General features: G+C 41.5%; 1 protein-coding gene across 2 annotated transcripts in view; it reads right to left on the bottom strand.

Annotated features, from left to right (window-relative positions):
- Positions 1 to 2,326: 2,326 nt before the first annotated feature.
- Positions 2,327 to 24,435, bottom strand: part of DNAH3 (dynein axonemal heavy chain 3) — a 111,871-nt gene continuing 89,762 nt past the window's right edge. For both annotated transcript variants that reach the window (XM_030578529.1, XM_030578530.1), the window contains 13 exons: positions 23,452 to 23,668; positions 22,267 to 22,449; positions 19,646 to 19,844; positions 16,693 to 18,834; positions 15,934 to 16,159; positions 15,384 to 15,628; positions 13,638 to 13,754; positions 10,620 to 10,774; positions 9,707 to 9,874; positions 8,570 to 8,712; positions 7,799 to 8,003; positions 7,269 to 7,406; positions 2,327 to 2,740 (listed from right to left, as the gene is read on the bottom strand). In XM_030578529.1, the coding sequence (XP_030434389.1) occupies positions 2,387 to 2,740; positions 7,269 to 7,406; positions 7,799 to 8,003; positions 8,570 to 8,712; positions 9,707 to 9,874; positions 10,620 to 10,774; positions 13,638 to 13,754; positions 15,384 to 15,628; positions 15,934 to 16,159; positions 16,693 to 18,834; positions 19,646 to 19,844; positions 22,267 to 22,449; positions 23,452 to 23,668 (4,492 nt within the window). In that variant the 3' untranslated portion in view covers positions 2,327 to 2,386. The remainder of the gene's footprint in view (positions 2,741 to 7,268; positions 7,407 to 7,798; positions 8,004 to 8,569; positions 8,713 to 9,706; positions 9,875 to 10,619; positions 10,775 to 13,637; positions 13,755 to 15,383; positions 15,629 to 15,933; positions 16,160 to 16,692; positions 18,835 to 19,645; positions 19,845 to 22,266; positions 22,450 to 23,451; positions 23,669 to 24,435) is intronic.

Raw genomic sequence — 24,435 nt, forward strand, 5'->3', positions numbered from 1 at the left:
CCTGTGGCTATTTTTATAGAGAACATTATACGAAGTGCCCGTTACTTCACTTACTGGTATAGATCATATCACACTTAAAATATGTGCATTTTACATCTAAATATTCCTATAACAGTTAATAAAATGATAATGGGCAATGTTTTATGCTGTTTGCTATACTATCTAGACACAATGGGCAAATTCTTGAGATAAGACATGGTGAGACTTAATTACCCAAGACAGCATCATCTAATCATAGAATATCAGGGTTGGAGACATGAAACTAGGGGCTAGGAACATCTAAGTTTTCACTCCAGTTCTGACAATAACTCACTACCTGGCTACCTGGCCTCAATTAAGTCATTTAGGTGCCAAAAGTAGGGCAGCCAAAAAATTAAGAGTCAGAAAATTAGCAAATGCCTTTGAGAATATTAGCTCTGCTCTCTGACCTCTGTTTCCCCTAAGTCTAATACGAGCCTCATGATCTGTAAGCATACAGCTCATCAGTCAGCACACCCTGTGGGGCCTGGGCATGGCATATCCGGAGCTCCTCCCTTAGCACTTCCTGCTGAACAGCTGTGCTGGCCCAGCGGTGTTGCTTGTTGCGACTCAGCCCTTCAGCCAGGGCACAGAGTCCCACATGTACTGGGTATATTACTGGGATACCGGTAGTCCTACAAATAATAGTCTGTCAACTTCACATGGAACCATCAGTCCAAGTCTGGACTCATTAGTTCTTACCCCTTTATTACAGTGATGGTGGGGGGGAGGGGTTACAGTAGTCCTTACTCCTTGTCAGCAGGGGTTTCTGCTCCTCCTTCCTCAGCAGTCTGGTAGAGGAACTCAGGCCCTCCTTCTCTACTGGGTTCCAGGCCACAGACCCTTGAATAGGCAGACAAGGCCCAACTGCACAAGTGCTGCCCCCTCAGACCACTTCCTTGCTCTACCTTGGGCTTTTGCCTCAGTCTCTTCATGGGTTCTCAGCATGTCAGTTCCAAACATACCTTCCTTTAGAGAGGCTCCATCTCCCAGCTATCCCACTCAGCTCTCTGACTCCCCCACGTTTCTCCCACTGAGCAAGAACCAACAATCTGCTCTCCTTCCTGAGTAGGGCCTAACTGAGCCAGGCTCAGGCCTTTTCACGCCTTCCTCCAGGCTTAACACCTACTGCAGGCTGATTGCACCCACAGGTCCTCATTAACCCCTTCTAGCCCAGTGTGGGGTTGGTACACACCCATCACAGATCCCCTGTCTATCTCAGCAGGGTGTTGTGGGGAGTAATTAGTTAATGACTGTGTAGCTCTAAGAAGATGCACAGCACTACTTTATTTTTAATTAGTTTGCAAAGTACTTTGAGTTCCTTTGATGAGAGGCTCTAAACAAACACTATAGATAATCAGGTTATGAATTAAACATATGAGAGGGTGGGCTGAGGAGGTAAGGCCTAGCTGGCACAGGGAGAAATTCTATTGCCTTTCTCTCAGGCACACAGAATGTGTATGGTCGGGTAAGACAGACAAAATAGAACAGCACTCTGAATGATACGTATAAATTATATTGAAACAGAAAATTTAAACATGCTGAAGCAAGCATATGCCTCGGGCATGCTGAAAACCATGTACATGCTGTCTCAGAAACACAGAGGCTTGTTCTGAAATTCTGGGGCCTATCATCATCTGGTGTAAATGATCATAGCTCCACAATGCAACTATGACAATTTACACCACCAGAGGGCCTGTTCTGTTTGTTTGGGACAGACTCTAGCCCTGTCTCTTCTCCACACAGCAGTAGGCAGATCCAGTAAGGGCGGCCTATTTTCACAAGTAATGGTTGCTGGAGGAAAGCATCTAAATCTCTTTCAGATTAAGCAGCCACCTAGGCCCCGATCCTACTCTCGTTTCAAATCAATGACAAAGCCCCATTCGGCAGGTCTAAGCCCCTAGTTCATAAGTGGGGAATAGGGTTGCCAATTTTGGTTGAATGTATTCCTGGATGTATTCACATCACTTCATCTTTCATTAAAGATTTATTTTTAAATTCCTGGAGACTCCAGGACAATCCTTGAGGGTTGGCAACCCTAGTAAGGGGGAGCTAAGCAAACTGCACGAAGATTCGTGTTTATCAGGATTTCACAAGGTCAGAATGATGTGGATCATACAATGAATATTTTCTCTGGGAATTCTGCCCACTTTCATCTACAGCACAGTGAGGCCCAAGTCTTTGTAACAGAGTTTTGTTTTAATCAGTCCTCCCTCTACTAATGCAAAATGGCTGAAAAGCGAAAGAAATAGGAAGCAGAAATGTTTAAAAATCAACAATAAATGTTGATGTAAAAAAGAAGTGCAGCTACAGGAGCATGAAGTATGTCTTTTAATTATAAAATGAAGGTATTTTGACGTACATAAAGTTAATCATCTAACTGGCATAATGCTGCCACACCACGATTTATCCAGTGTTTCTGTGGCTGGTCTGAAGGGAGCTCTATTGAGAGAACATAGTTAGTTGAATGGCCTGTAGTGGACAAGATACCTCTTCTTGCACTTGTCTTATAAACAGGGCATGAGTAAATGTTCTCATGCAGAAATGCTGAACTTTCTCCAGGTTTCAGCCAAATTACAGGCATAGAATCATAAAGGATTTTTGGAAGTGATTCCCCAATCTGCATGGTTTCTCTGTCCCAACGGGCACCTTCTAAAAACAGTCCTTTCACATATGCCCCATCTTCTGGCATTTCCTCCATGCTGTGTTCCTGTCTTGTCACCTGGAATGATTAAATAATTGGCTTTGGTCTCTTTTTATATCCAGAATATATTTACTCGTGGAATCATAATATCTGCAGTGCTCTGATAGCTGATTAAGAGCCTGATCCAAAGCCCAATGAAGTCAATGGGAGATTTTCTTTGACTTAAATGGATTTAGGATCAAGCCATACATGCTTCTTTGGCGTTCCCGTCCTGCAATTCTTACAGAGACCCAATCTATCTTTTGTTCATACTACTGGCAAATATGCCAAAAAATCATATGTATTATTGAGTTTGCCATCATTTTAGTGGCATTTGTATAGTTGTATGCAAAGGGGGTGAACTTCACCTTTGTATAGAGGACTGCACACTAGTTAAATGCCACTTAAGCTCTCAGAATAGGATTTAAGTGGTGCATAGGTCTTGTGCCAGCTCTCTGCAGAGGGATGAATTTTACTCAGAGACCTTATGATAAGAATGAATTAATTAAACAAAAAGATGCCTTGGTGATCACACAATTAAGATACCAAAGGAAAATTAACAAAATATAAAAGAAGAAATTAATGGCACTTAACCCGAACAGGGCCCAGGCTAAATACTCCTGCAACAAAAGTAGGGAGGCACACAACAAAAAAAACAGTATGCTCAATTATGTACATCCTCTGCTACTAAAGGGAGTTCCTTCAACCACTGGTGGCTACTTTCCTCGTAGAGAAGCGATTGTAATAAATCCCCCTTGCCGCACACAAGATATATGACTGATTCATCTTCTCATTTGTGCTTCCCTTGGTTTGTTTTCAGAGCATTCACTAAGATGGTTTTTAAGACCATTTTTCTAGCATGTGGCAAGTCTCATAAAAACAGGCATTGATCATGTACCATTGCAGTCAAGGGGAGCTCTGCCAACTGACTTCAGTGAGCATAGTAGGATCAAAGCCATGGAGAATCCACAACAATACTTCTAAAGATAACGTATTTTCTATGCCCTAGTGTTTCACAGTCTGCTCATTATGGTATATAAGTGTTTAATGGTCTTTGGCCTCATTATTAAGGGGGTAGAGATAGCTCAGTGGTTTGAGCACTAGCCTGTTAAACCCAGGATTATGAGTTCAATCCTCAAAGGGGCCACTTAGTGATCTGGGGCAAAATCAGCAGTTGGTCCTGCTAGAGAAGGCAGGGGGCTGGATTCAATGACCTTTCAGCATCTCTTCCAGTTCTATGAGATAGGTATATCTCTTTCTGTGCAAATCACGGACTTAAACTATTATCCTGAGGAAACTACAATGCACTGATCACCTCCCAGAAAACACCATCCTAGCCACCATGGATGTAGAGGCTCTCTACACAAACATCCCACACACAGATGGAATACAAGCTGTCAGGAACACTATCCCTGATGATGCCACAGCACAACTGGCTGCTGAGCTCCGTGCCTTTATACTTACACACAACTATTTCAAATTTGATGACAATATGTATCTCCAGATCAGTGGTACTGCTATGGGCACCCGCATGGCCCCACAATATGCCAATATCTTTATGGCCGACCTGGAACAACGCTTCCTCAGCTCTTGTCCACTCACGCCCCTTCTCTACCTACGCTACATTGATGACATCTTCATCATCTGGACCCATGGGAAGGAGACTCTGGAAAAATTCCACCATGATTTCAACAGCTTCCACCCCACCATCAACCTCAGCCTGGACCAATCTACACGGGAGGTCCACTTTCTTGACACCACGGTGCAAATAAGTGATGGTCACATTAACACCACCCTATATCGAAAACCTACCGACCACTATGCCTACCTTCATGCCTCCAGCTTCTATCCCGGACACATCACATGATCCATTGTCTACAGCCAAGCACTGAGGTACAACCACATCTGCTCTAACCCCTCAGACAGAGACCAACACCTACAAAATCTCCACCAAGCATTCTCAAAACTACAATACCCGCACGAGGAAATAAGGAAACAGATAAACAGAGCCAGACGTGTACCCAGAAGCCTCCTACTGCAAGACAAACCCAAGAAAGAAACCAACAGGACTCCACTGGCCATCACATACAGCCCCCAGCTAAAACCCCTCCAATGCATCATCAAGGATCTACAACCCATCCTGGACAATGATCCCACACTTTCACAGGCCTTGGGTGGCAGGCCAGTCCTTGCCCACAGACAACCTGCCAACCTGAAACATATTTTCACCAGTAACTGCACACTGCACCATAATAACTCTAGCTCAGGAACCAATCTATGTAACAAACCTCGATGCCAACTCTGCCCACATATCTACACCAGTGACACCATCACAGGACCTAACCAGATCAGCCATACCATCACTGGTTCATTCACCTGCACATCCACCAACGTAATATACGCCATCATATGCCAGCAATGCCCCTCTGCTATGTACATCGGCCAAACTGGACAGTCTCTACGGAAAAGGATAAATGGACACAAATCAGACATTAGGAATGGCAATATACAAAAACCTGTAGGAGAGCACTTCAACCTCCCTGGCCACACTATAGCAGACCTTAAGGTGGCCATCCTGCAGCAAAAAAACTTCAGGACCAGACTTCAAAGAGAAACTGCTGAGCTTCAGTTCATCTGCAAATTTGACATCATCAGCTCAGGATTGAACAAAGACTGTGAATGGCTTGCCAACTACAGAACCAGTTTCTCCTCTCTTGGTTTTCACACCTCAACTGCTAGAACAGAGCCTCATCCTCCCTGATTGAACTGACCTCGTTATCTCTAGCTTGCTTGCTAGCATATATATACCTGCCCCTGGATATTTCCACCACATGCATCTGAAGAAGTGGGTATTCACCCACGAAAGCTCATGCTCCAAAACGTGTTAGTCTATAAGGTGCCACAGGATTCTTTGCTGCTTTTACAGATCCAGACTAACACGGCTACCCCTCTGATACTTGAAACTATTATCAGTTTATCTCTCCAAGATCCTGTTTTTTCCATTCAGCATTCATTCTTCCCACTAGTTCTCTAATATTTTTCAGACTAGTGTCTCCTAGCCAAGGGATCAATTAAGTAGAAAAATAGCCTCTGGCACTTCTAGCCTCTAAAAGCTCTGTAGGGACCCCGGCCTCTGCAGCCTCAGAATCTATTTCTGATTGTTCAGGAAAAGCATCCCCTCTTCAACAAGGACCCAGTTCTGCAGCATTCCACATCAGTTTCCAACTCCCCAGACAAAAGTCTCCTAATCCAGCCAGTATGGTCACAGAGTTGATGATGACAGCAGTAAGAATGGGGCCCTCAGGCTGTAAGCTCACCAGGGCTGAGATGCTGGGCCAGGAACAGCAGCACAGGAGCCAGCAAACAGAACTGGAAACAGGGGAGTTTGAATAGGTGTTTGTAAGAGAAGTTTGGGGAAGGGAGGAGGGTTGTGTTGTAGATTTTTGGAGGGGGGGTTCTTATTTTCTTGAGAGGAGCTTAGGCAGGAAGGCTATGACAGCCACTGAGACAGCAGAGGTAGTGACCCAAGGAATGGAAGAGACAATAAAGATGACGGGATGTAGAAGTTGCAGAATGTACATTATCCTGGAGCAGGTACATGAAAAGTGCTTTGTTTGAATGAAATGCCACAGCTGATAGAAGAGAAGATCCAAGGTTTGGAGATGCAAGTAGAAACTAAGGTTGAGTTTCAAAGGGGATTCAAACAATGATGGAGGGAAGGTGAGAAGAGGCTCAAGGGAAAACTCAAGACTCGCAGACAAGTTATTTAAGTTAAGCGCCAATGTTGACACAAGAAAAAAATGGATAACTGGCCATCAGCAAGTTTAGGCTTGAAATTAGAGAAAGGTTTCCAAAAATCAGGAGAGTGAAGTTCTGGAACAGTCTTTCAAGGGGAGCAAAAAACCTAACTGGCTTCAAGACTGAGCTTGATAAATTTATGGAGGGGATGGTATGATGAGATTGCTACAGTGATATGTGATTCATCTGCAACTGCTAGCAGTAAAAATCCCCAACGGCTGGAGATGGGACACTAGGTGGGGAGGGCCCTGAGTTACTACAGAGAATTCTTTCCTAGGTGGTCTTGCTGATGTGCTCAGGGTTCAACCAATCGCCATACTTGGGATTGGTAAGGAATTTTCCCGCAGGTCAGATTGCTGAGACCCTTGGGTATTTTTGCCATCTTCTAAAGCATAAGTCACGTATCACTTGCTGGTTTAAACTAGAATAAATGGTGGATTCTCTGTAACTTGAAGTCTATAATCATGATTTGAGGACTTCAGTAACTCAAGACAGAAGTTATGGGTCTAATACTGGAGGGGCTGGGTAAGGTTGTGGCCTGCAATGTGCAGGAGGTCAGACTAGATGATCACAATGATCCCTTAAAGTCTATGAGTCTATGAGATTCTAATTTCTGTTACATTGGTGTAAATCTAGAGTGACTCAGGTTCACACTGACACCCTAACATGTCCCCATTGTCTTGTCTGTAAAGTGCTAGTTTCTTTTTGTTCTTTTTGTATAACACATGAAAATGGTTTGTATAAACGAAATTCCTCCACATATTTTTACCTCAAATTCAAATCCAATATGATCAATTGGGATGGTGTATTTTCTAGCATAGTTCTGTGAAACACCTGTTAAGAAGGACTGAGTAAAGTAGAATCCCGATATCCAAAATACGTTGGGTGACCCTTCGTTGATCCACTCCTGAATATGAAAAAAAAAACAATATATTTATTAGCAAAACCCAAAACATTTATTTCTTTAGATTGTAAAAACTCTTCAACCCTATCTTGCTGCTGAACACGATGTAAAATATTTCTCCTTACTGAAAAGTCTAAAGTAAAAAGCTGGGAACTGTACATTCTCACTACAGAGTAAGGGCCAGATTGTGAAGTCCTTACTCACACTTTTGAGCAGTTACTCACATGGATAATTCCAAGAGGACTGTTCATGAGTAACTGCTTGTGAATGTGTGTAAGAAGTTCACAAACTGGCTCTATTTGGGAATTATTAAGTTGACCCTAACTGAAGTAAATCCTCTCATTCAGCTTTCACATGTTGGTCCCTGAGATGGATCCAAATCAGTTTTAGTATACCTGGAAGAAGGCCAAACGTGTAAGAAGATCAGACACATAGCTGCCCAGGGGTTTCAGCGATGGATAGGATTTGGCTGCCCACATTGGTGGTACTTTGCCTCCAAGCATGCTGTTGAAAACATCCTCAAGTTCAGACGACATCAACACTTGACCTTTGATAGCTTTGCCTAAATTGACAAGACTGCTCCGAACAACTTCTGTAAGCCTGCAGATAAAGGGGAGATTGCCATTTCATTACTCACTAAACCTCTGATCCAAAGCCAACTGAATTCTATGGACTGATTGCCATTGACTGAAAGCCCTGGAGAGTATTGAGAAATTTCTCACTGTGTCTGTAAATACCAAAACCATTCTTTGGCTATTAACTTCTAGTAAAAACTTACAATAGACCAAGGAAATTAATTAACAATAGCTCTAAACTTTAGATACGAGTTGAAATATTGTCATATGCTGGGAATATGGGGGAATGAATGACTCAGAGGATTCGTAATAGGATATGTAGTCTTTCACCTCATCATCACTCGTTCACATGTGGTCCAGGTTAGCAGTGACTAAATGTTGTTACTATCAGATAACTGACCATCAGGATTCAGGAAGTCATTTGCTGCAGCTTTCAAGTATTTTGAATCTGCTCTCAAATAGCTTTTGTAAATGAAGTTTATTACAAAATGCTTGCAATTGTCTAAAGCTTGTGACCTGGTGCTGATCATGAACACAAACATTTTAGCATCTTTCAGCTTTTGTAAAGTTAAAGAAAACAGGCTGCCCCACCTGTTGAATCTAATAAGTTCTTGCCTAAGAACTGTATTCATGGACTCCTCATAAAGCACTGGGTATTTCTTCATTACTGCTTCCAGGTTAAAGTCATTTGGTAATTTGGACAGGATGTCCCGTGCCAAATCTTCAACAGTTTCCTGAAATCAAGAATGTGCAGAGAATGGGGATTTTTTTCAAATGGCCTTTTTTTTGTTATTGTTACTTTTTACAAAACAGATTTCCTCAAATATTGTTGTTTTATATGCTTTTGCTTCAATGGATTTTTATATAGCTATTTATAGACAATATACAAAGGCCCTGTTCCCCACATTACTGAGGAGCTATGAGCTGGCCTGACTGATCTGAGGGACTCTCGGCACAGAGCAGAATAGGGTGTGAAACGGGATCCCTGGCTCCTCCATGATCACGGCCTGTGGAGCTGCAGAAAGGGGTGGGGAGTGGATTAAATGACTCATCTTTCCCAAGCTGGCCTTCTCTGGATTCTGGCCCCTGTATCTTCACCACAGGAGTCACCCAGCCTACTGCAGCCCTGAGACTGCAGCAACTCCTATGGAGCAGCCAAAGGGAAGCACAGCTGACAATCTGTATCCTAGCAGTTAAGAACCTTGAGGACAGCCATGTGTTGTGTTGAGGGGAGGATGCGAGGAGAGGAAAGACCTGCTACAACATCTTGATTTCTGGGGGAAGGACACCTTTGGCCCTAATGGGCCTATGTTGTCTGACTGATCGTCCTTGAGGTCACTTCCCAGAACCATGGACTCTGTGCCCAGGGCAAGTCTGAGCAGACATCCTGCTGAAGGAGATTTGACTAGTGCTGTGTGGGTGAGGAGCCCAGGTCAGAGCACAAACCTCCAGGATCAGTATTTGCTCAATGAAATTAAATTCCATATTTTGAAACTGCCTTGGAATCTGAATCCAGGAGCATAATCAATTGTATGTTTCAATTATCACTGTCACAGTTGCAATGTGGTGATGATTGAATCCATAAGGAGTCACCCAAAGCCATTCCCGGCCCAGTAGTCATAGGTGGAGGTGGCTAACTCCTCTAAACTATAAGGGATGATGCACTAAGAATGCTTCTCTAAGATGCTTCCTTGACAGGGGATTGTTTGGATCTCCATTCCCCATTACCTGTGGGGACTTGCCACCTCCACCCACTTGTCTAGGCAGAGTCAAAAGCACTCCACTGAAAAGCTGGTTGGTCTCCTGATTATCTTTAGTGATGTCTGCATTTTCATGAAGCCCAAACACTTCAGGATGTGTTGCAATTGGTAAGCTTCTTAAGTAGTCAATGTAAGACTGCAAGGAAAACATGTAGTTACCAAAAATGTGTATTTAATAACATTTTTTATCCATCAGTAAGTACAACCCAGCTTTAATGGAACATAATGAGAATGTAATACACAGCTGGTCATATTCAAGCACATGAATTCCCAACTAAAAAATCATTGGTTTACATAATCCAAGCAGACAAATACAAAAGCTTTGAAGATTTCAGAAACTAATTCAGGACCTGATCTTGCAGTCCTCATATAAGTATTGAATTTATCTAATTTTCTATAGTAGCTAATAAACTCCCCAGCCTTACTCAGATTATGCTGTTGAAAGCAGGAGCCAGGTGCAATATTTTCAAATATCAAAAGAGCTAGACCTGGGCAAACCATGCTGTCATGGCAAAAAGGGCCTGCGGGAGGTGTAGAGTCCCCCTGCAGCCTGACCCTTCCCAGCTTTGCAGCACCATAATGGTCCCGAAGTAGAAAACCTGCATAAATGTGGCATCATTTTCACTCATAGGAAACAGAACATTGTAAGATCATCGTATCTATCATCAAGTTGCATCAGAACATTAACTGCCGGTTCAAGACTGGTGAGTCTGTATTCTGTGCATACAGAGATACATTCTGACACTCTTTATGATCTTATATTTTTTTTGTTTCCTGTACACAGTAATACACAGCAATGTACTCTGAGAATATTGTTCTTAAAAGTTCACATATAAACTAAATGATTTATTAAAAGGAATTTCTGTCCTTTAGTTCCCTACCTGGTATGGTCCATGCGGTGGTATATAGTAGTCATCCCCAGGTGAAAGTTTATACTTCTCCTGTTCTATATCTTTATTATAGACTATGGAAAGAAGTGACAGGAGAAGACGCCTGTCTTTGTCGTCTGTTACTCTCCCACCATAGTTACATTCCCCTGGGAGATTAAACAGAAAACAAGGCTGAAAGATTGAATGGTTATTTATAAAGATGTAATAAAAATGGCTTACATTAAAGAATTCCTCTGGTAAGCTGAAAACCGTGACAGGAACTAACTAACCCAGTGTTGCTCAAGCTGTGATCTCTTGGCCATAAATGGTATGGGGGGCACTTCCAGCTGGTCTGGAAAACTCCTTCCCTCACAATGATGAATCATGTCATGCTTCAAGCAGTGATACTTCCTGCTAACTGAAACCCATCTTTGGGCCTTTCCATTTTCCACAGGCTTTATCTGACCAGCTAACCTCCAAAAACTAAGCACTTCTCTAAGCCCTATGTAACTTCTTCCTGTCTTTGGTATAAACTCAACCCTGACTATATTTGTTCACGATGGCAAAACTGTAGAGACATAAACACTCTGCAAAAGGACCTGGAAAGATTAGAACAGTGGGCGCTGCAGGCAATGAAGAGAGATTTGGTTCTAAGGGTATGTCTACATTACGAAATTAGGTCGATTTTATAGATGTTGATTTCTTAGAATTCGATTTTATACAGTCTATTGCAGATATCCACACTAAGCGCATTAAGTCGGCGGAATGCATCCTCACTACTGCGGCTAGCATTGACTTACAGAGTGGTGCACTGTGGGTAGCTATCCCACAGTTCCCGCAGTCTCTGCTGCCCATTGGAATTCTGGGTTAAGCTCCCAATGCCTGATGGGGCAAAAACTTTGTTGCGGGTCGTTTTGGATACATGTCATCAGGTCCCCCTCCCTCCCTCCTTCCATGAAAGCAATGGCAGACAATCGTTTTGCGCCTTTTTTCCAGGGTCCCGTCCGCCAGACCTGCTCAGCCCCCTACCTGCCTGGATGACCGGAACCCCAGGCAGTCAGGAGGCTGAGTAGGTCCGGTGGACAGGACCTCAGACCGGCAGCAGGCTGAGCAGCTCAGCCCACTGCTGGTCTGGGGCTCCGTCTGCCAGCTCCTGACAGCCGGGGTCTTGCTCAGCTGGCAGACCTCGGTGAGGTCAATCAGGGATGCCTGGACAGACATGGCTATCCTCCTCTCAGAGCACTGAATAGGAGTGACGCCAGGTCATTCTCTTCTTTTAGTTTAGTCTCATGGAGATTCAGTCCTGCCTGGAATATCATGCGAGCTGGAGGCTTCTACCTCACGCTGCTCTCCCAGCTGGCAGCACTGTGCAGTCGCACCTACCCCAGCCTGCCCCTTGCTCCCATGGCCATGAAGCCTGAACAATAGAGCAGTTCAGCTTGTGGAATGACAAATCCAGAAGAAAGGATTGCATGCTATGGGCCATGGTAAGATTATTTCAGAGTCCTAGATAGCACTTAGTCCCTATAAAAGGTTTCATGAAAATTTTCCCCTGCCCCTAACAAAAATGTTAATTTATCAGAGCAGCTGAAAGGGTAAGGAACCAGAACTATAACTCAGAGAGAGCTTCCATATTATTTAACTCATAATTGATATAATTCAAAGTAAAATTTCAGAGCTCAGTCTGTTCTAAGACTAAAAATGCAGAAGGAGAGTCAGAAAAAGAAGCAATGACCTGTTTCCACCTGGTTTTGAACTGGGGACGTTTCACATGTTAGGTGAACATGATAACCACTACACAAAGGGGCTTCTCTTTTTTTGCCACAGACTCTGCCAAATGCACAGGAATGTTTTCTCTAGCTACAGAAGTTACCTAATGCAATGTCTGTATCTATGGCCTTCCTGCTCACAAAGCGGTCATGCCCCCGCCCAAGGCTGACATAGCGTGGAGTGCATGTGACACAGTGACCTGCCTCGGGCAGGATTGCTAGCAAGGCATGATATTTTTGCTGTTAAGCAAACACAGCAATTCTTTCCTGGCTTCTGCCACTGAATGCCTCCCTGCATTATGCTGTGCCCTATCAGTGAGGGAGGACTGCATGAGCTCGGAAAACATGTCATCCCGAGTGCATTTTTTTCGTCTTCTAATCTGCGATAACCTCAGGGACAGACATGACAGGGGGAGCATAGAAATGTTCTGGAGGGACTGCATGGTCACCTGTGCTACTGAGTTCACCACACTGGCCAAACAGAAAATGAAATTCAAAAGCTCCCGGGGTTTTTCCTGTCTACCTGGCTAGTGCATCTGAGTTCAAAGTGCTGACATAAACTTGTAGTGTAGATCAGGGCTAAGAGAATAGAAACTTTTATACCAGGGAAGAGAAAATAACAGCCTACATACAAAGTGGGGAAACACAGCCAAGCAGTCACACCTGTTACATTAAACAAGTTTATTTTCATATCTTCTTTCCATAATACTATCCCAATATTACTTTTCATGTAACTAAATTCTCTATTCACTACAAAGAAGCATGAAATCATGTTTTGGAGGTTAGGAGGGGAGGTATCCATGAGCAGGCCTCTAGCTGAAGAATGAGCAATATTTAGGTGACTGTGACTACCAGAAAATATTATATCAACTATTTACAAGGCACAGAGCAATCCCCAATACCTTACAAGGGAGGGGGATTATCACACTCCCTGGCAAATCTCCAGCACTGAATATATCATGCTCTGATGTATTTGTCAGCCAAGGTGACCCAGATGCTGTTGATGCTTTCATTTGACAAATGTTAATCAAAGCCCAGGAGTTTTTCTGGACCATGAGTAACATTTCTAGCTATGCAAACTACAACAATGATCTAGTTACTCAAATCTTATGCCTGGGGATATAGCCGCTTGGCTGGGGGGAGGGAGGATGGCAAGAAAGAATAAGTAAATGGAATCTATCCCATTTATCATTCATCACCTGAAGTTATTTTTATAAACTACCCATCAGTCTATGTACATTACAGAGTGCAACTTCTATACCTGTTAGATAGGTCAGAGCTTCAAATGGGATTTCTTCATATTCATTCAAAAACATCTGGATCTGTCGCATACTGATTCTAAGATCAGATTCATTGAATTCATATGGAATATTCCAACCTGTTCAATTTAAAAAAAAACATGATGCAGTGGTATATAGTCCTGATAACTGTGCTTAGGAAATAATGACATTGGTATGAAGTTGTTATTACAGAATAACAGTCTCCTGTCACTAGATAACTATGCAGTGAAGCTTACGCATTTGCCTGAGTGTTTACTGCCCAAGTTCGAGATAGCTACCCTTAACAATATTCTATCCCAGTGCAACATTATATAATTACTTACTGAATTCAAAAGAATTAAAGATGTGCCCATAGGTCCTGACATTTTGACACTGCTCACAACTGAAAAGTGTATTCTAATAGATGTACAATGCTTTAGCTGATCTGAAATCAGCTGGATAGGGACACCATAGGAATTCTGACTGATTTCAATTTTTTAACCTTTGTGACTGACTGAACTTATACTTTTTACTTTTTATCAATAAACAAATATCCTCCTTCTAGCAATCTAACTGTTGTGCATTTAAATGGGTACAATGGTTGCTACTAAAAAGATAATGTTTAACAAGAATTACTACATATCACATAGTGCTATCAAAGATATGGAAGTTATTTCATATCCTAAGTATAGGGAAATGGTAACATGTAAGATAAACTCTTGGCAGATGTTGTCTTTTTAATGGTGATCATTGTGACATGTATTTTGAATAATTCTGATCTGAATAAAACATAGTCCATATGTCACTATATATCAAACCAACCTTGCAAAACTGTACCCACTTAGTCATCTAGGACAGGTATCTTTCTCTGACAGACAAGTCAAATATTTTTCTTTTATCATCGGCTGCATGATCAGGTGGGTGAGTAGATTGTGTGTATAGAGTGATTAATTTGTATGATAAGTTAGCAATGCTGTGTTAAGCATACAATGTGCATGCCAAGTTCAGACTTGGTGTAAGCGGGCAGAACTCCATATAAGTCAATGGAATATATGACATCTGAGTTTGTCCCTAAATATTTTTTAAAATAACTTATAATTCCACACCATATTTGTTGGTCATGTAAGACTTATTTACAAAAAATAAAACACAACTCAAATTCTTATATATGTTATGCTTTTGGAAATTTTCATTGTGTGGCCAATTAACTGCAGCTAAATAAATTCAAATGCTACACTAAAGAAACACATGTACTAGTTTTGCTCGATAAAAAAAGTAAAAAAAAAAACAGTAAAATTCAATTTTTATTAATAAAAAAGGTAAATTATTTAAAATGAAAATTTGAATAGGAGTTGTTTTTGACAAACAGTTTTTTATGTAGAAATGTAATAAAATAATAATAACAATAACACAGCAATTTATAACAACATAAATACATACTATGTTTACTGTGCAAGCTCCCAGTGACTTTCATAGCAATTTTGTCTGAATAAGAACCTCAGGAGTGGAACCTGTGTGTATTTATACAGCCCAAAACCTCAAAATAGCTTTTAAATGTTGCTTCACTATATTCTATGCAATGCTGACACACATAAAAATTCTCAGCCATCATCAGATAACATGACCATCCTCTTGTCACAATGCTGGAGGTAATGCTTCTGGCTGGCGTTCTGGAGGCAAGACTGAAGTAACATATTGCAAAACTGCTAATGCTTTTTAGAAAGTCTGCAAAATGATCCAAATCTTACCCAACGGGCCAAAATTTTTCCTTTCTTGAACCAGGGCATGGAAAAAGCAAAGTCCAAAGAGCAATTTTTGCCACATTTCTTGTTTTTGGCAACTAGTAAAGAATGCAGGATCAGACACTGGGTCATTGAGGTACGAACGTAGGAGGTTTGCTCTAACCCCTTTAGGGGGTTCATTGGTCATTTTGATGCCATTCTGGAGAATACTGACAGGAAACTTTTCTGATGGATAACTGGTTAACCATAATCTGAACAGGGTAAAGACAGAAACATATTTGATTACATATCCTCAGTCTTGAACTGCATCAGTTTTAAACTTTAATATAAGAGTCAGTTGCAATTTAAATATATTTTTAGAAACATGTGGATTAGATAAATTGAATAACTACACAAAAAAGATGGTGTCTTGATTACATATTGCTATTTTCTCAATGATCTTTAAATATTCTAATGTGATAATTATTCATATAACCTCTTTGTTCCTTTCTACTAGCAATCCTAATTTATATGGGAAGTAATCCCAAAGAAAATGGAAGAATATTAAAGCTTCTACCTGAATTTTTCATGGGTATTCTCAGGCACTATCATTTCTTCACAGATTTTCTCCAAAGCAGGCATCCAGCTGGTTGCAAGATGGCAATTTTGTAACACTACCCAAGTTCCATCAATGATAGCCTGACATATCATTTTTGCTGCTATTGGACCCTGGCCCTGGCCAAGTGAAATAGTCTGAATGCTTGTACCTCCCATGCCAAGATCATCAGCAAACTTTAGCAAACCTATTATAGAAAATATAACGCACACAAAATCTTTTAGCAAATAGATCCATGTTGCGTATGTTATTTATATAATCAGAAATATGATTAAAGGTATATATGTTAATCTGATTCTAGTCAATTAAAAAATAAAGAAAGGTAAAAGTAGTCAGGTGGTATGTGTGAATGAATCTCCCAGACAGATGCTGTTTTTAGATGTAAATTACTCCCAATTTAAAGAGTGGTGTAAAAGGGCCTTAATATAAATGAGAATCTGGCTTGGAATCTAAATCTTGTTAAACCCCCGAAGATTGGAGATTTCTTCATTTAATCAGCATTATAATTATAATTTATTTTCCCCAATTTCTGCCCTATTTTGGTGTGTTTCCATGAGGTGTTTTTACACGATAAAGGACACATGGAAGGATAAGAATGTTTGAAATACGAAGCTAATACTACTACAATTAATTTATTGTACTATAAAGGGACTATTTAAATGAAAGAGCCCACATGTTATCATGCAAAGATTTCAATTTAAAATCTTTTTTTAACCTCACCTGCCATAGGATCAGCACCTGGTGATAATACAAAAATCAAAGGTGCACAGCAATTGGAATCATTGTAACTTCCCACAAGGTCAAAAGTGGGTGGTTCTATATAAGTTCTTCCCATATTTTCTGTGATGAAATCCTGTGTTGCTGGAATGATTTTGTCAGGTCTTAAACACCTTAGAATGATCATACGATCTAGCCCTACTAATGTCTTCCATACATCTGGGAATGCTTCTTCCTGGGGCTTTGCAGAGTCATAAATCATTTTCCACTTTGAAACATTCTCCCTTACATGATCCATCAGTCCATGATGGTTTTTTAGACTGGATGCACGTACAATCTCAGCCCATGATTTGTCAGTCAACCACTCTGGGGCTGGGTTGAGGTAAGGGTTATCAAGAGCAACACCCCCTGTCAATAGGAACCGCCAAACCTCATCATCTATTTTATCTTCTCCTTTCATTATTCCTATAGTCAGGAGGAGGGAGAATAGCAGTTTATCCTTCTCAAATAGTGAACGGCAGACATTATTGTAGATGCTTACTGTGAAATGTTCAATTATATTCTCAATTCTCTCCTTTAGATCATCACTCTTTTTGCTATTAGCAATGGATTGAATGTACAAGTTAATGAACCAAATTAATGAATACTGGTACATAGGTTCAATGTTTGCCAGATCAGAGATGCAGAAGAAGAGAGTTGCTGAATGAACAGCCACTGGCTTGTAACCCATTCGAGTAGCATCTATCTGCATTTCAGTTACAGATGCAATTTCCTGCTTTTCTGAGATTTCTTCAGATAGCTCTTTGGATGAAGATAAAACCTTAATTGCGGTTTCATCTTCTAAGATGTTTCCTTCTGACTTGGAAAGAACCTCAAGGATTTTATCTTCTATCTCCTTCAGCTGTTTCTTGTTGGCCGCACTTTCTATGATCAGTTTATTTTTCTTTTCTTCCAGCTCAGGCTTTTCCTTTGCAGCTACAATTCCAAGAAGTTGGTCCTGAAGACCTAGTGGTGTAATCATGAAGTTGAGTAGACAAACTTTCACAGCCACTTCAGGAAAATAATGAGGATTCCTTAAGCGAGTTGTCATGTAAAACTTAAAGTCTCTTGAGTATTCAATTATATTTTCACCTAACCTCATGTATTCCACACCTTGTTGCTTGAATGTTAGCTTTAGCAATATAGGTTCTATGAAAGCATCTAGTTCTTCACCAATATTTTCAAGCAAGACTGGTGTTCCAAACTGGATAGCATTTTCCAGTATCCTCACATAGTTTGTATCAGACAGTTTGATAACTGAAAGCTTGTTAGCTTTCTCCATATTTTTTATCCACTTGTTGGCTTGCCTTTGAGGATCAATCATTAAAGCCCATCTTCTTGAGTTAGAAACAATTATACCATTATCAACTGAAAATGAATCAACTGGCAATCCAGCAATCTGCCAGGCACGGATTTTGACAGGATCCCCTAAAGTATTACTGAGGCTAAAATCATTGGAACATGGTATGTGCTTCTCCTTGCATAGGACCTGCCATTGCTTTTGGCATTCAAGGCGATAGTCTACAGTAAAGGCTCCCAAATAAGCCACTGTTCCTGAAGATAACAAAACATCACCAGTAAGATCTGTGTATCGGATTCCCAACAATCGTGCAGCTTCTGTCCACCTATCTTTCTCTCCTCCAAGTCCACTAATCAGCTTTTCAGCTCTTACCAGCTTTTGTGAACAGATTTCAATGTTGTTTTCTAATTCTTTCTTCCGGTTATTCATGGTTTCAAATTCATCGTTCAAAGCTTGGAGACGGTCCATTACATCCTTAAGTTCAGCACGCTTTGTATTTAGCTTTTTCATTTGAATTTCAAGTAAACCTTCCGCCTCCCTAAGGCGCTCACGTTTTGGAGCAACCACTTTAGCTACACGGTCATACACCTCCATGGCTCTCACCCATTTGCATAAACCTTCACAGGCTGATGACACATTTTTTATGACAGCCGGCTGAAAATCTGGATGCTCAATAAACCTCTCTCGGATCCTCTTCATTACAGCAGGAGGAATATTCTCCTTGTCGTATGTCTTTAAGCCTTCAAGGAATTTCAGATCTCCTAGAAGCTTTCTAGAGATTCCCCAATAGTCTTCTATCATTTTACCTGTATTGCACATAAATCAAATCAGGCTTAAATCAGAGGTATTTAAAATTAAAATACTTTAAGCACTGATACGAAATAGCTAATACTAATTATCTTGTTGTAGGTTTGTGCCATACGCTGCAGTTAACAAATTTTAGAAAAATGCTTACATATTAAAATTCAAATAAGGACACAGCATCATTAATCTGTGTTGAACTGAAATTTAGTGGGCATGTACATTAACGATACAACAATTTTAATTTTAATCTGCCAAAAGCAAAGGGAGAGAGAAACAAATGGTTATAAAAGTTTTTTGGGGTTGACTTTTATTAAATAAATCCTATTCTGAGGATTTCCTTCCTAATTTACATAATAAAAGCAATATTTATACTATTAATTCCTAATTATTAAGGGATAAACTGTGGGTGCACTAGGTAGGGGAGAAGGTGGTAAAAGGCATCTCTTCCCCTCTTCCATCCAGTATGCTTATGTGTGACACAATACTAATCCTATTAATCCCCCTGTGCAAAAGTCTGGCTAGCATGACTAGAGATGCTCCACAGGTGCAACAGGAGTGGTTATCTAGAAGTATGGCATAGCCTGGATTCTACCTCCCCTACATGCTTGGTAGTGTTTGGCAGGTGGTGCTGGAGGGGAGCATGCAGGTGTAAGGTACAATAGTGCAGCATACTCCACCAGAGCTCTCTGAGGCATCCTTCTTGCAGCTGCAAATCTTAGCTCGGTGTGAATGTAAAGCAGAATACTTGACTGTGTCTCAGCTAGGACACAGATGACACAAACAGTCCCTAAGCTTTCACAATGGTATTATTACCGCTGCCACTTGGATCAGGCTTCCTCTCTGGTTTCATTCCTTTCATTACACAGATACTCTCCATAACAAGCTTGACAGGGCCTGGTGGATTCTGCATGGCTTTGACAAGTGAGATGTCTGAGGGGTTCAGGGTATCAAGAGCTGAGAGTGCAGCCTCTAGAGCTGGCATGGCCTCTGCAAGGTCCCCTTCACACTCTTCCTGAAAATACATTGAACAGAATGCTTTAACCCTTTGAAGCAGTTTACAGTCTATTGTAAACTGACTGACACGAGCTGAGAGATGCTAATGAGGTATTAGTGAACCATTTGCACTTATAATTAACTAGGAAAAATGTACATAGCAGTACATTTCAAGCAGAGATAACTATTTTAATAATCTGTCCTGACAGTTTAGTGTATTACTCTAAACACAGTCATTTTAACTGTATGTCACCACCATGTTCCTTTTTACAGTTGAAGGCCCAAGGGATATCTCCATTTCACTATTTAAACATCTTCAGAATGCTTCTGCTGACATGTTGCAGGTACTGAGAAATGTGAGGGGTGGGGAAGAGTTACAGATTCATGGAACATCAGAAGTGTGCTGAGCAGCTCATTTCTTTTACCATGTGCATGTTACTATTACAGCAGAATACAGTATATAGCAATAACTTCAGAGATAACCCCAAGTATCAGCAGTTGTATATGTTTTGCATTTCTGCAATAGCTGAGACAGTGCTAGAGATTCTCACAATCTCTCATGGAGGCCTTTGTGCCACTAATATCTGATCATGGAGATATTCCCTCTGAGGCTGTTTGGTCCTGGCCTATAACTGAGGCTCCTGGGTTACTATCATAATATAAATAATAATAATAATTTTTTATGACCATCTCATTCCCCAGTAGTGTGGATACAGGGTTCTGGATTAATGACTTGCAACTCCTGGCCTATATACAAGACTGTCACACACAAAGCACTGCAGGACAGTTTCCAACCTGATGATGGGATACTGTGTTGGGACACCTCATCTCCTAGTGTCCAAGACTTAATCTCATCCTTGTAAAGCACACATCTTGTGTTTCTGCTACATTCATTAGAGTGAATGGAATATTAGGCTCACTGGGCAACATTGTAACAAGACAACATGTTTTGTAGGCCTGTCTGCTATCACCAAGGGTATGTCTGTACCGAGTCAGCTGACTTGGGCTTGTCGTGCTCAGGTTAAGGGGCTGTTTAACTGCAGTGCAGATGTGTGTGCTCGGGCTGAAGCCTGGGCTCTATGATCCTGTGAGGTCGGAAATCCCCAGAGTTCAAGCTGCAGCCAGAGCCCGAACATCTGCACCATAATTAAACAGCCTTATACCGCAAGCCATGTGAGCCTGAGTCAGTGGGCACAAGTCAGCTGCAGTGTCTAACTGCATTGTAGACATAGTCAAGAGACTACAGGTGAAATTCTAGGATCTGTAGAAGGCCCCACTGCTTTGGAGCTACTGCAGTCCCAGTGCATGGGAAATGGTGGTCTGAGAAGCTATTCCTACATGCTGTAGAACTCAGGAACACTAGCACAGAGTGGGGAGTGGAGCTATGGATTGGCTGACAGAGTGACATGGCATAGTAATGTGTCCACAAACTGAAAATACCATAACACCACAAAAGCCCCACATAAAGCAGTGGGCTTGGCATACCATAACTTGCTGCTCCAGCTTAGAGACTATGGCTCCTGTCTGCATATAGCAGCCACAGAGTAACTGCACTATGCCCCACATCAGCTGTGGGGAAGAGATTTCTCCATCCCCGGAACCCTTTATAGAGTCTCTATATAAAACCTGTTTACTGGTGCTTTATGCAGAGTATGAGCAGGGCCGGCGCTACCATTTAGGCAGCCTAGGCAATCGCCTAGAGTGCCAGGATTATTCGAGGGGCGGCATTTTGCCAGGGGGGCGGCAGGCAGCTGCGGTTGACCTGCTGCAGGCATGCTGCGGAGGGTCCGTTCGTCCGCGGCTCCGGTGGAGCTGCCGCAGTCATGCCTGTGGATGGTCGGCTGCTCGCGCGGCTCCGGTGGACCGCCCGCAGGCATGACTGCGGCAGCTCCACCAGAGCCATGGACCAACGGACCCTCCGCAGGAATGACTGTGGCAGCTCCACCAGAGCTGCGGGATCAGCGCGGGGGGGTGGCGAAATGGCCATGTGCCTAGGGCGCAAGAAACCCTAGCACCGGTCCTGAGTATGAGACTTATTCCAGATAAATAACAATCCTGGAAACATACCCCACCCATGTAATTAGGTCCATCTCTTTCTTTAATCAGTTGCTTAAGGGGACTAATTTTCCCTTTCAGGAAGATCTGAGATGCACCTTGAATGACGTGTGCAAGATATATGTTAAAGTCAGGACTGGAAAAAGGAATTCTGGGAGCACTGTAGAATTAGTATCCAGCCATCACTAAATACAGACAGGGTAACATTTGTTAACATTATTAACATCTCAATCATCATCTCTCATGTTTTTGTTTTTTTAATTACATTGTTAGGAACTTGGGCCTCACCTGTAAAGTACTTTGCATCTATCTCTGCAACCCCCAATTACTTTGATGGGAGTTGAGGCAGATTCAGTACCTAACAGGGACAGGCCGTTGTAAACTACCTTAATAGCTTTGGAAACAGCCGCAGCATCATTAGCCTCCTTTTCATCTGCAGATACTAGCTCCTTCTTTGCATCTACTTGGATCGTTTCTTCTTCTATCTGGATCATCATTTTCTCTGTTTCTGCAGAGGTTTGAATTAGTTCAGGCTGCAGGGCAGTCAGCTCCTTCTGCATTTCTGCAACCTAGTGAAGATATCAAGTGAGAGAAATCCTGGTAATTTGCATGAGCATTTCCTGTCTCAGTGTGATAGGTAGAAAATGGTAAAGCTATTATGACACATAGTACAATTTAAAAAAGGACACTCAGCATACAAATCACATTTTAAAAAGTAGCCTTCTTACCTATTTTACTGAGATCTCCTCCTGTTAAAACTGAAGCAGATTTTAAAAATCTAATGTGTTTTTCATATTGTAATGTCTTTAGTTTTTGCAATTCACTCAGCCTGGACACTGAAAATAAACTGATCAGTTTTGATTTTCTTATAGTCAGCTGGTGGACCCCAATGCTTCCCTCCATTTACATGCATGGATGAGAATCAAATCCAGCATAAACCAGACAAGGGTTACAGAAGTGGGAATAGCAGCAGATCCTTGGGGTGCTCTGCTCTCCTCTACTAGGGAAGTGCACAGAAGTTGGAAGCCCCTTTGTTTTGCCAGGGTCTGTTCCAGGAGCAGCAGGGAGAGGATCTGGGAAGCTGGGAAGCTGAGGGCTTGGTGGATTTCCTAGTGCAAATCTCCTCAAGAGGTAATGCTCATTCATGCAACAGTAACTCCCTTTCTGCATCTTCTTCCCATTTTGAAAGGAGGAACAGGCATAGGCATGCGCAGCCAATGTCACGAAAGCTCTTGAAGAAACTATGCTGCCAGAGATTCTTCAACTGGGGCTCTGAGAAAACTATAATGTTACTTGAACTTAGCAAAGCTTTTCTAACATGTTTGGTTAAGTAGCATTGACTCCATTCAATCTTAGATTAGGAGATCTTCTTTGAAGTTACATGCCACCGTTTCTTAAAATAGCTAAGCAAGAATCTCAGATTTGCTGGTGGCTTTTAAGAGGAAAATTATTAACACAACAGTGAACAGAGAATTAAGCTTGCAACTCCTATTAGCATTAGCAGATGCTGTGTGCTAAATTAACCATATGCTATGTTAAAAATATTCTTCAAGTTTTCTGTCTAAACTTACTTGTGAAGATGCAAATTCAAGTTTTTGAAGACCCACAAGATAACGATTTCTCATCATGTCAACTTCTTGCCTCTTGCTATTTAGTAGAGTCTTAAAGGTGAGAATCAATTCCAGATAAGATGTTGGTGTTACGTAGTTGTGTCTTCGCAGTGTGCTGTAATAGCTGACAGAGAGTTCTCTCACACTTTCTTGGAAATATTTGCACATTGACACAACCCTGTGGAAAATCTTACATATTAATATGAATGAAAATATCTCTTTATATTAATCCTGGCAATTTTGTGTCCTACTAACTGTTTGGTTATTTCTATTAGCATCTAAAATAATGGAGTCAAAGTTTGCTCTCGCTTACTCCAATGTAAATCCAAAATAACTACACAGAAGTCAATGAAATTATATTAGTGTTACTGAGAGCAAAATTTAGTCCATTTTTTAAAATATACTGAGCTAAATTCTTTTCTCAGAGAGGATTTTAAAAGGTACTGAATGAACATAGTTCACACTAAAGTCAAAGGGAACTTCAGGTATTGAGCACCAATAAAAATTGGTCCATAAACCCACACAGACCCAAACTGACTATTGTCCTAGGATGGCTCCCAACTGGGGTGCCCACCAGCATCTGGCAGCAGCATCACTAATGTGCCTGCCCCAATTTCCCCTTCAGTAGTTCCCAGAAATAGTCTAAGCAGTCTTTCTGAATATACACCTCTACCTCGATATAACGCTGAGCCAAAAAATCTTACCACGTTATAGGTGAAACTGCATTATATTGAACCTGCTTTGATCCACCAGAGTGAACAGCCCCGTCCCCCCTGAGAGCTGCTTTACCACGTTATATCCGAATTCGTGTTATATCAGGTCATGTTATATCGGGGTAGAGGTATATATAGCACTTGCAGCGTTAATTTATTACAGAATAAAGCCCTGTATGTATAAACCCATAATAAACCGAATCCCCAACGGTCTATCAGCATCCCAAGTCAT

The sequence above is a fragment of the Gopherus evgoodei genome, chromosome 10, assembly GCF_007399415.2.
Source record: "Gopherus evgoodei ecotype Sinaloan lineage chromosome 10, rGopEvg1_v1.p, whole genome shotgun sequence".
Taxonomy (NCBI): domain Eukaryota; kingdom Metazoa; phylum Chordata; order Testudines; family Testudinidae; genus Gopherus; species Gopherus evgoodei.